At 39.6% G+C, this 12,572-nt stretch overlaps 1 protein-coding gene across 1 annotated transcript in view; it reads left to right on the plus strand.

The window, feature by feature from the left end:
* The window catches only part of VSIG10L2 (V-set and immunoglobulin domain containing 10 like 2), a 52,114-nt gene extending 40,008 nt beyond the window's left edge, over positions 1-12,106 (plus strand). The window contains exons 10-12 of the mRNA XM_063435673.1: positions 6,806-6,830; positions 8,750-8,868; positions 11,988-12,106. Coding sequence (XP_063291743.1) covers positions 6,806-6,830; positions 8,750-8,868; positions 11,988-12,106 — 263 coding nt within the window. The remainder of the gene's footprint in view (positions 1-6,805; positions 6,831-8,749; positions 8,869-11,987) is intronic.
* The last annotated feature ends 466 nt before the right edge of the window (positions 12,107-12,572 follow it).

Genomic DNA, 12,572 nt, shown 5'->3' on the forward strand with positions numbered 1-12,572 from the left:
AAAAATGGTCAGAGTTGTGGCAACTGACATTTAATGTGGATAAGTGCAAGGTAATGCATCTTGGACGTAAAAACCCAAGGGCAGAGTACAGAATATTTGATAGAGTCCTAACCTCAACATCTGAGGAAAGGGATTTAGGGGTGATTATTTCTGAGGACTTAAAGGTAGGCAGACAATGTAATAGAGCAGCAGGAAATGCTAGCAGAATGCTTGGTTGTATTGGGAGAGGTATTAGCAATAGAAAGAGGGAAGTGCTCATGCCATTGTACAGAACACTGGTGAGACCTCACTTGGAGTACTGTACACAGTACTGGAGACCATATCTTCAGAAGGATATTGATACCTTAGAGAGAGTTCAAAGAAGGGCTACTAAACTGGTTCATGGATTGCAGGATAAAACTTACCAGGAAAGGTTAAAGGATCTTAACATGTATAGCTTAGTGGAAAGACGAGACAGGGGGGATATGATAGAAACTTTTAAATACATAAAGGGAATCAACACAGTAAAGGAGGAGACTATATTTAAAAGAAGAAAAACTACCACAACCAGAGGACATAGTCTAAAATTAGAGGGACAAAGGTTTAAAAATAATATCAGGAAGTATTACTTTACTGAGAGAGTAGTGGATGCATGGAATAGCCTTCCAGCTGAAGTGGTAGAGGTTAACACAGTAAAGGAGTTTAAGCATGCGTGGGATAGGCATAAGGCTATCCTAACTATAAAATAATGCCAGGGACTAATGAAAGTATTTAGAAAACTGGGCAGACTAGATGGGCCGAATGGTTCTTATCTGCCGTCACATTCTATGTTTCTATGTTTCTATTCAGTACCTTACCTCGGAGGTGGGGTTTCTATTCAGTACCTTACCCCAGAGGAGGGGTCTCTATTCAGTACCTTACCTTGGAGGAGGGGTTTCTATTCAGTACCTTACCTCAGAGGAGGGGTCTCTATTCAGTACCTTACCTCAGAGGAGGTGTCTCTATTCAGTACCTTACCCCGAAGGGGGGTTTCTATTCAGTACCTTACCTCAGAGGAGGGGTTTCTATTCAGTACCTCACCTCAGAGGAGGGGCCTCTATTCAGTACCTTACCTTGGAGGAGGAGTTTCTATTCAGTACCTTACCTCAGAGGAGGGGTCTCTATTCAGTACCTTACCTTGGAGGAGGGGTTTCTATTCAGTACCTTACCCCAGAGGAGGGGTCTCTATTCAGTAGCTTACCTCGGAGGAGGGGGTTCTATTCAGTACCTTACCTCGAAGGAGGGGTCTCTATTCAGTAGCTTACCTTGGAGGAGGGGTTTCTATTCAGTACCTTACCTCAGAGGAGGGGTCTCTATTCAGTACCTTACCTTGGAGGAGGGGTTTCTATTCAGTACCTTACCTCGGAGGAGGGGGATTTATTTAGTATTTTTCTCAAGAGGAAATGTTTCTTTTCTGCAACTTACCCTGGAGGAGATGTTTCCATTTAGTACATTTCCTATGAGGAGGAGATGTTTCCATTTAGTACATTTACGATGAGGAGGAGATGTTTCCATTTAGTACATTTACGATGAGGAGGAGATGTTTCCATTTAGTAACTTTCCTATGAGGAGGAGATGTTTCCATTTAGTAACTTTCCTAGGAGAATGTGTTTCCATTAAGTATCTTTCCCAGAAGAAGAGGTTTCCGATTAGTACCTTTCCTATGAGGAGGATGTTCTATTCATTATCTTTCGCAGGAGGAGGGGTTTCCATTAAGCACCTTTCCTATGAGGAGGGGTTTCCATTAAGCACCTTTCCTATGAGGAGGGGTTTCCATTAAGGACCTTTCCTATGAGGAGGGGTTTCCATTAAGGGCCTTTCCTATGAGGAGGGGTTTCCATTAAGGACCTTTCCTATGAGGAGGGGTTTCCATTAAGGACCTTTCCTATGAGGAGGGGTTTCTATTTAGTACCTTTCCCAGGAGGAGAGATTTACATTTAGTATATTTTCTAGGAAGAGGGATTTTTATTCTATACCTTTCCAAGAAGGAGGGGTTTCTATTCAGTGACTCTTTATTTAGTATTTCTTGTATTATGGTCAAAATGTGGAAAGAAAATACACCGAACGTATGTAATACACTAACCTACATTATATGTCGATTTGCTTCTATAAATCAGATATCAAATGATAGCAGGTAATAGTGAATTGTAGAAACGGTACAATGCAGAAATTAACTCGACATATAACTTACAAGCCCAAGCTGATGCGAAGGAGTTGGCTTCAGCCTGGGAAAAGGGACTGACTTAGAGGACCACTATAGGCACCCAGACCACTTCAGCTCAATGAAGTGGTCTGGGTGCCAGGTCCATCTAGTGTTAACCCTGCCTGCTGTAAACATAGCAGTTTCAGAGAAACTTATATGTTTACATTAGGGTTAATCCAGCCTCTAGTGGCTGTCTCACTGTGGAAGCCATGTGGTGGAAATGAATCCTAAATTTCTGAAAATCCATGGAGAAATGTCTTATATTGTGTATGAAACTCTTTATATCCCACCACAATGATAGCATGCACCCAACTTATCACCCAACTTGAGAACAGAATCCTACCACTTTCCCCATCTGTATTTGAATCTGCATCCTACCCTTTGTCAATAAAATGCCACAGGTGGAAAAGAACACCTGCCCAACAAACCACTCAAACAATGCTATTCTCATATTAACATTTTGGTTTAATCAACAACTTAACAGGAGTACACAGTAACAGGAATATCAAAGTATTTTACCGGCAAATCCACATTTAGCTTTGACAGGTTTTTAGGAGCCTGCTGGAGTCTAGATGCAGGCTTGTTTTAATACAGGGCAAAAAGAGCAGTTTACCTGTACGGGGTAATAAAACCAGCTTAATTACAGGTAAACCTTTCTTCAGTTACTTGGGAATTTAATATGTAAGACTCTATATGCACTTACATGGTTACATGTATCCCAGGTCCATTGGCGTTGGATTAATCCCATTTGTAGAAATCACCAAAACCAGCCAAATAGTTCGCACTCATCGGGATCATAGAATAATCCACCAGGAAGATCATGGAAAGTGCATACTTTATTATAGAAAAATGGTTAACAACATGTCATAAAAATATGTGTAGACCTCATAAGTGACAGGCAATCCAAAATATTTAAGCATATGTCAATTAATACAGACTTAGAAGGTTAAAAATTACAAAAACATGCAATATTACATAAATACAAATATGTAAAAACCTGTCCCTGCCAGAAGGGAGGGGGGAAACAAAAATATGAAAAAAAAAACTTACAGTAACTCTGGACGCGTTTGTGCCTGCCCTGATGCTTTATCCTTTTTTGTATTTTTGTATTATTGCATTTTTTTGTGTTTTTTTAACATTGGACTTCCCTGAGGGAGAAAGAGACTGCATTAATTGGCATGTGCTTGAAACTTTTGGATTGCCTACTATCACATATGAGGTCTGCATATATAATTTTATGTAGAAAAGATAATGGATACCGCACTCTCCGGGTTTCCAGAGCGCTCAGGACACTCAAGAATAAAAGCCAAAATAACAGCTTTATTTAGAGCAAAACCGCAGCAGCAGTGGCAAAAAAACAAGGCTTTCAAACACACATGGCTCATAGACACTGTGAAAATGTCCATAGCTTAAATAAAGCCAAGGTGGCTGGCTGGACTTTTTAAAGAACTTCACAACTGACCAGTAAGGGAGCAACCCAACCACCCCTTCTGGTTGACCATGGCTTAGTTCTTTAGTGTGGCCAAGTGGCCAGCACTTCTACTTCCTGCGCAACGTTAGACCTCACATGGCTAGATGCCGTTTCTGCTTCTGTGTAATCATATCAATGCTAATAACGTGGGGTTAGGGTGCACAGGAAGTCTTTACCACATTACAGGAGGTACAGATATAGCTGTGTATATTTCACAGTATTGTGAACTCTCTCTGCACTCGGCAGTGTATATTTCACAGTATTGGGACCTCTCTCTGCGCTCGGCAGTGTATATTTCACAGTATTGTGACCTCTCTCTGCGCTCGGTAGTGTATATTTCACAGTATTGTGACCGGTCTCTGCACTCGACAGTGTATATTTTGCAGTATTGTGACCGGTCTCTGCACTCGACAGTGTATATTTTGCAGTATTGTGAGCCTTCTCTGCACTCGGCAGTGTATATTTCACAGTATTGTGGCCGGTCTCTGCGCTCGGTAGTGTATATTTCACAGTATTGTGACCTCTCTCTGCACTCGGCAGTGTATATTTCACAGTATTGTGACCGGTCTCTGCACTCGACAGTGTATATTTTGCAGTATTGTGACCGGTCTCTGCACTCGACAGTGTATATTTTGCAGTATTGTGAGCCTTCTCTGCACTCGGCAGTGTATATTTCACAGTATTGTGACCTCTCTCTGCACTCGTCAGTGTATATTTCACAGTATTGTGACCAGTCTCTGCGCTCGGCAGTGTATATTTCGCAGTATTGTTACCGGTCTCTGCACTCGGCAGTGTATATTTCACAGTATTGTGATCACTCTCTGCACTCGGCAGTGTATATTTCGCAGTATTGTGACCGGTCTCTGTGTTCGGCAGTGTATATTTCACAGTATTGGGATCACTCTCTGCACTCGGTAGTGTATATTTCACAGTATTGTGACTGCTCTCTGCACTCGGCAGTGTATATTTCACAGTATTGTGACTGCTCTCTGCACTCGGTAGTGTATATTTTGCAGTATTGTGACTGCTCTCTGCGCTCGGCAGTGTATATTTCACAGTATTGTGACCAGTCTCTGTCCTCGGCAGTGTATATTTCACAGTATTGTGATCACTCTCTGCGCTCAGCAGTGTATATTTCACAGTATTGTGATCACTCTCTGCGCTCGGCTGTGTATATTTCACAGTATTGTGATCACTCTCTGCGCTTGGCAGTGCATATTTTTCAGTATTGTGACCGCTCTCTGCGCTCGTCAGTGTATATTTCACAGTATTGTGATCACTCTCTGCGCATGGCAGTGTATATTTCACACTATTGTGATCACTCTCTGCGCTTGGCAGTGCATATTTTGCAGTATTGGGACCACTCTTTGCATTCAGCAGTGTATATTTCACAGTATTGGGACCACTCCTATATTTCAACCCCATCATTGCAGCCACTCGCTCTAACTCTTTTTTCGTCAGCAAGCATGCTGATGTATTCTAACTTTTCACCCAATACAATGCTTCTCATATAGGAGCATTGTGGACAAGTGGTGCATGTGCAGCAAGCATCACACTGCTTCAATCGAACTCTCTATGAGAAGCATCAGATGAGATATTTTGAAAGAACAGAGTCTGATTAATTTCTTACAGGGGAAATGCCATCTAGTGGTGTTTTTAGACAGCCACCAGAATTTTAATAGCCATGAAATGAAAACATTGCTGTATGTCAAAAACAGCACATTTTAAACATTGCAGGAACAAAATAAAAGGGGTCACAAAACCTAGAAAGTCAAAATATTATGTTAAAGAACAACTGTGAACTCAAAACTATTTTCAAATCTAAAAATTCTTTAATCGAGTCTAGTAGGCTATTAACAGAGCAGAAGATAAAAAAAAATCTAAATTAAACAGACTTTGCTATAAAGGAAATGTAAACATTAAATAACTCTTTACAGGAAGTGTTTAGGAAGGCTGTGCAAGTCACATGCAGGGAGGTGTGATTAGGGTTGTATAAACAAAGTGATTTCACTCATAATTGGCAAATGATTGAGCAGTGAGACGACAGGGGCATGATCCATACACCAAAACTGCTTCATTACGTTAAAGTTGTTTTGGTTTACTATAGGATCCCTTTGACCATTTGCCCTCTGCCAGATGGAAAATAGTTTGACATTTTCTTAAATCCGTGCCCATATTTGAAGTGTCCAGGTTCAGATTCCAGCCATCTGGCGGCTTCAGTCTTGCTGACATCTGGACAAAATTGAGGTCCATTTAGTGGCAAAATCTGGACATTGGTAAATAGGGTTAACAATATCTGAATTTTGCAGTTTGATTTGCCTTGAATCCAGCCGGGTGGTTTTGTTCCATTCGCACTGGGACCAGCTGGGACCAAAAGAGATTTTGATACAGACTGTCCTGCTGAGATATCTGCTCGGATGATCTAGATAACCCATTGTTGTCAGGGTGAATGCGAAAGGGGGAAGGGAATTGTAACATAAAATATAGATGTAAATTGTGTGTTGAGTGTTTCAAAATGTCTGGTTACTGTAAAATAAAGTCAGTTGCTGTTGTTTGCACCAAGAAGAATCTGGTTGTCTCTTCCTTGAGGTCTCATAGGATATAGATATTTATTGTCTTCTATAGATCAATTACTCGTAGATTATTGCCAGAGGACTAGATAGCTAGAATATCCTTTAGTAAATTGAAATATCAGGGCAATATATCTTGCATTGCCAGTGGATAAAGCGACTCAAAGCCCAAGTCATAGCAATAGCACTTAGTATAGCGATCAGCTGTGCAAGTTAACACAAGTAACCACGGACGACACTAAGCCTGAACTGTTGCGCCATTTGTAACAGAGACACAAGGGCCGTATCATCACAGGGAAAAAACCTGTAAATGAATAGCTCTGCTGCTTAATATGAAGCTGGGAGATTCATCACACTGTGTGCAGGATCACATTTAAAGACTTTATATTTGTAATAAATTAAATCTGTACTCCAACATTGTGTTATAAGGTAAGGTGCTAACTGCAATAATTTGTGTGCAACCAAAACTTACAAAGAATTAACTCATATATAAATATTGATATACCTATGTATATATTCATATTAATTTGTTTTATTACACAGGGCTTCATGATCTGTTCTTCAGACCGTAAGTGAAGTTATTATATTTTCATATATATTATACCTTGTTTCCTTGAAATTATCTTTTAGATGCTTTGAGTGTTTCACATTTCCATGTAAAGATGTTAAGATGTAAATGTAAAGCAGTACAAAAATTAAATTTAATGTATTCAGTGGTATAAGTAATAAGCCTTAGCGGAGCGTTGGATAAGATATTAGAGTTCCTGACCCTTAACAGTCTTGATTATTACGAGGATATATATTAGATACATTAAAAAAATAAAGAGAAAGAGAATATAGTGCCAATGGTAACCCCCTGAAAGGGGGATGGACATGCCATTGTCCAACCCCTAATAAATATTGGACAATGTGGCCCCAGTCCCCTAGCTAACTCCCACCTCAATTCCTTCCTCTAAAGAAAGAAACATAATGGTTACCATCAGATATCTTCTTTCTTCTAAGTCTTCCTTTCTTCTGCCCCCAAAAGGTTTAAATAAAATGTACAATAACGCCAAGCAACTATTAAAATTTAAAAAAAGTACTGGATCAGAAAAGAAAAAAAATAGAAACAAAATCATGGCAGAATAAAAATAATCAATTTTCACCTTGAAAAGGGTTCAGAACAGACTGAGCTTTCATCCGGTACATACCTTTTTATTTTAATAGTTGTGTTGTGTTATTGTGGGGGCTAAGAAGAAAGAAGACATCTGATGCTAAGTATGATTCTTTTCTTCTACAGGTATTGGTTTTATTGGCCCCACCTCACTATTATTAGGGTGAGGGGGTGTGTACTGTCTTTAATTGGAGTAGTGAGTGGTTAGAGTCTTGCAGCCCCCGAGCTAACTGGGAGGGGAGTGGGTGAACTTATACAAATATTTTTTGGAGGTAGATATTGGCATATTCACCCTATTGTTTCAATATTAATTTTAGAGCCCCACTAGCTGCCTATAGGTTGAATCATCAATATTATCAACCCCCCCCCCCCCCATCAATATTAGTGCCTAAACCTGCAACTCATGGGCAGGGATGAGAGGGGACACTAGGTCTTCCCTGTATTATCATAATAGATGTCATGCCCTGCCCCTGATTGGTGGCTGGGCAATAGATCAACTCCATTCATAATAGCAGCATGTGGGGCAACTCTGGAAAACTCTTCCAGTTACATTTTATGATATTTTATAGAAACATAGAAACATAGAATGTGACGGCAGATAAGAAACATTCGGCCCATCTAGTCTGCCCAATTTTCTAAATTTTAGAGGAGATGTGCCGAGGATAAGGTAATGCAAGGAATGTAATGTAGGGGAGTACTTAGTACTTGTCAGAGACGTAGGCTGGAGAAGACTTATGAAAGTCATAATAAAAGACTATTTATTGTTATATCTTAATTGAGAACAGGGTAAAGCAATGAAAGAGGTGCATAGCACACATGATTTGTTAGTTGGAGATGTAGCAATGTAATCAAGCATTGGGGAAAGGTTAGTAAATGGGGAGAATATGGCAGGTGGTATGACGATTAGTTCTTTTAGAAAAGACAGCGAGCAGTTAGTGACAGATGTAGGTAAGACTGAAAGGTAAATCTGGGTATCATCTACCTAAAGGTTGTAGCAGAAACCAGAAGATGCTATAAGTTTGTCCCTGGAAGTGGATTGGAGGGTTCAATAACTGATACTATATATAAATAGCATACACAAGTATGTTAGCATTGTGTTCTCTTATCACACATCATATGTTCTATGTAAGAGTTGTATTTAGGCAGCAAGACATTATTTCCACACCCTAGGACGCTAATTGTATTAACACTCGAAACTGTGTGTCAACTGAGCATACACAATATTACTACCTCTATCCATTATGAGGGCTATAGCAGCAGGTTGTTCTACTACCATCAATATTTTATACAAATCTTTACTCCTTCCTGAAACTACGCCTTAATAAAACATACAGGGCCCCTGCTGATGCTCGAGAAAACATTAGAAATCCCGAAGATGCGGAGACCGGAGCCGATGCAGAGGAGGGCATTACTAACCCTGCTGCAGAAGAAGTGCCTGGAGATTCTTCAAATGGTAAACTTATCAGTTAGTATTCTCAAGCTGTAAAGCGAGGTGTATGGAAAACACTCTTTATCCTCATGCTGTTGTGAGTCATATAATATCCATATCAATCTTTTTTCTATATGTCATTATTAAGTGTATTCCAGTAAAGCAATCCGGTAATAGTCATGCCATTGACATTCCACAAGTATATTCCCAGATTCAAAATGCTTCCACAACTGAAGTTCCACCCAGATCATAAACTATCAATGATGACAACATTTTTCTTATTCTAAACAGGCCATTCCGTATGGCTCATACCATATGTGTTCAGATTATTCAGATTTTTCTTGTTCAACCTGTTCCATCCAGCAACCTCAATGTTATAACTGTTATTATTCCACCCGTGCTATCCTGTATTCTTCATGCTATATCTGTTCTTACTTCACCCGTGCCATCCTGTATCCTTCATGCTATAACTGTTATTATTTCACCCGTGCCATTCTGTATGCTTCATGCTATAACTGTTCTTACTTCACCCGTGCAATTCTGTATCCTTCATGCTATAACTGTTATTATTTCACCCGTGCCATTCTGTATGCTTCATGCTATAACTGTTCTTACTTCACCCGTGCAATTCTGTATCCTTCATGCTATAACTGTTATTATTTCACCCGTGCCATTCTGTATGCTTCATGCTATAACTGTTCTTACTTCACCCGTGCAATTCTGTATCCTTCATGCTATAACTGTTATTATTTCACCCGTGCTATCCTGTATCCTTCATGCTATAACTGTTCTTACTTCACCCGTGCCATTCTGTATCCTTCATGTTATAACTGTTATTATTTCACCCGTGCCATCCTGTATCCTTCATGCTATAACTGTTATTAATTCCACCCGTGCCATCCTGTATCCTTCATGCTATAACTGTTATTATTCCACCCGTGCCATCCTGTATCTTTCATGCTATAACTGTTCTTACTTCACCCGTGCCATTCTGTATCCTTCATGCTATAACTGTTCTTACTTCACCCGTGCCATTCTGTATCCTTCATGCTATAACTGTTCTTACTTCACCCGTGCTATCCTTTTTCCTTCATGCTATAACTGTTATTATTTCACCCGTGCTATCCTGTAACCTTCATGCTATAACTGTTATTATTTCACCCGTGCCATCCTGTATCCTTCATGCTATAACTGTTCTTACTTCACCCGTGCTATCCTTTATCCTTCATGCTATAACTGTTCTTATTCCACCCGTACCATCCTGTATCCTTCATGCTATAACTGTTATTATTTCACCCATGCTATCCTGTATCCTTCATGCTATAACTATTCTTATTTCACCCGTGCTATCCTGTATTCTTCATGTTATAACTGTTCTTACTTCACCCGTGCCATCCTGTATCCTTCATGCTATAACTGTTCTTACTTCACCCGTGCTATCCTGTAACCTTCATGCTATAACTGTTCTTACTTCACCCGTGCTATCCTGTATCCTCAATGTTATAACTGTTCTTATTTCACCCATGCTATCCTGTATCCTTCATGCTATAACTGTTCTTATTCCACCTGTACCATCCTGTATCCTCAATGTTATAACTGTTCTTATTTCACCCGTGCTATCCTGTAACCTTCATGCTATAACTGTTCTTATTCCACCCGTGCCATCCTGTATCCTTCATGCTGTAACTGTTCTTATTCCACCCGTACCATCCTGAATCCTCAATGTTTTAACTATTCTTATTCCACCGGTGTCAACCAATATCCTCCATACTATAACTATTCTTATTCCACCCGTACCATCCGGTAACCTCCATGCTAAAACAATTCTTATTCAACCCATGTCATCCTGTATCCTTACAGTTATAACTGTTCTTATTCCACATGTCATCCCTTTATCCTCAATGTTATAATTATTCTTATTCCACCGGTGCCATCCTGTATCCTGCAGGCTATAACTGTTCTTACTCCACCCATGACATTCTGTATGCTTCATGCTATAACTGTTCTTATTCCACCCGTGCAATCCGGTATCCTGCATGCTATAACTGTTGTTATTCCACCGGTGCCATCCTGTATCCTGCATGCTATAACTGTTCCTATTTCACCCGTGCCATCCTGTATCCTTCATGCTATAACTGTTCTTATTCCACCCATGACATTCTGTATGCTTCATGCTATAACTGTTCTTATTCCACCCATGCAATCCTGTATTCTTCATGCTATAACTGTTCCTATTTCACCCATGCTATCCTGTATCCTTCATGCTATAACTGTTCTTATTGCACCATCCCATCCTGTATCCTCAATGTTATAACTATTCTTATTCCACCTGTGCCATTCTGTATCCTTCATGTTATAACTGTTTTTATTCCACCCGTGCTATCCTGTATCCTCAATGTTATAACTGTTTTTATTCCACCCGTGCTATCCTGTATCCTCAATGTTATAACTGTTTTTATTCCACCCGTGCTATCCTGTATCCTTCATGCTATAACTGTTCTTACTTCACCTGTGCCATCCTGTATCCTTCATGCTATAACTGTTATTATTTCACCCGTGCCATCCTGTATCCTTCATGCTATAACTATTCTTACTCCCCCGTGCTGTTCTGTATCCTCAATGTTATAACTGTTTTTATTCCACCCGTGCTATCCTGTATCCTTCATGCTATAACTATTCTTACTCCCCCGTGCTGTTCTGTATCCTCAATGTTATAACTATTCTTTTTCCCCGTGAGCCATCCTGTAACCTTAATGCTATAACTGTTCTCATTCCATCCGTATCATGGTGTATCCTTCATGTAATAACTGTTCTTATTCCACTCATACCATCTTGTATCTTCTATGCTATAACTTTTTTTACTCCACCTGTGTCTTTCCTCTACCAAATCATTGCCATGTAGATGATTAAACAGAATATTTGAGGCATATGTTACAGCCATCCCCTTGCACACATAACTGACATTGAATTAAAAAATAAAACCTTATGCCATCGCACAAAGAACTGAGACAATTAACGCCATGCATTGTTTAGTACGTTACATAATGATGTATTAATATAAGTACATGTGTATAATTATGTGTTTCTGTATTTTGTTTAGTGTGTAAATGATGTTTCCTTTATTATCACTATCTGTATTTTAGCTGTCAGTGAACCCACCCCTGTCAGTGATGCAGATATAATCCTGACCCAAATGCCAGTGTCTGAACAGCCTGAAGATGATCCAGTCAATGTTACAATTACAGTTACCACAACACCATAGGATCTTCAAAACTAAGCATGGACATTGGACAATATACACCCCAAATACCTGTTTATCATAAGATCTTCCAATACCAAGCATGGACATTGGACAATATACACCCTAAATATCTATTTATCATAAGATCTTTCAATACTAAGCATGGACTCCGGGCACTATACACCCTAAATACCGGTTTATTATACGATCTTCCAATACCAAGCATGGACATTGGACAATATACACCCTAGATACTTGTTTATCATACAATCTTCCTGGACTCCGGACAATATACACCCTAAATAACAGTTTACCATAAGATCTTCCACTACTAAGCATGGACATTGGACAATATACACCCCAAATATCTGTTTATCATAAGATCTTCCAATACTAAGCATGGACATTGGACAATATACACCCTAAATACGTGTTTATCATAAGATCTCCCAATACTAAGCATGGACACCGGGCACTATACACCCCA

Source organism: Pelobates fuscus, chromosome 11 (genome assembly GCF_036172605.1).
Source record: "Pelobates fuscus isolate aPelFus1 chromosome 11, aPelFus1.pri, whole genome shotgun sequence".
NCBI classification, from domain to species: domain Eukaryota; kingdom Metazoa; phylum Chordata; class Amphibia; order Anura; family Pelobatidae; genus Pelobates; species Pelobates fuscus.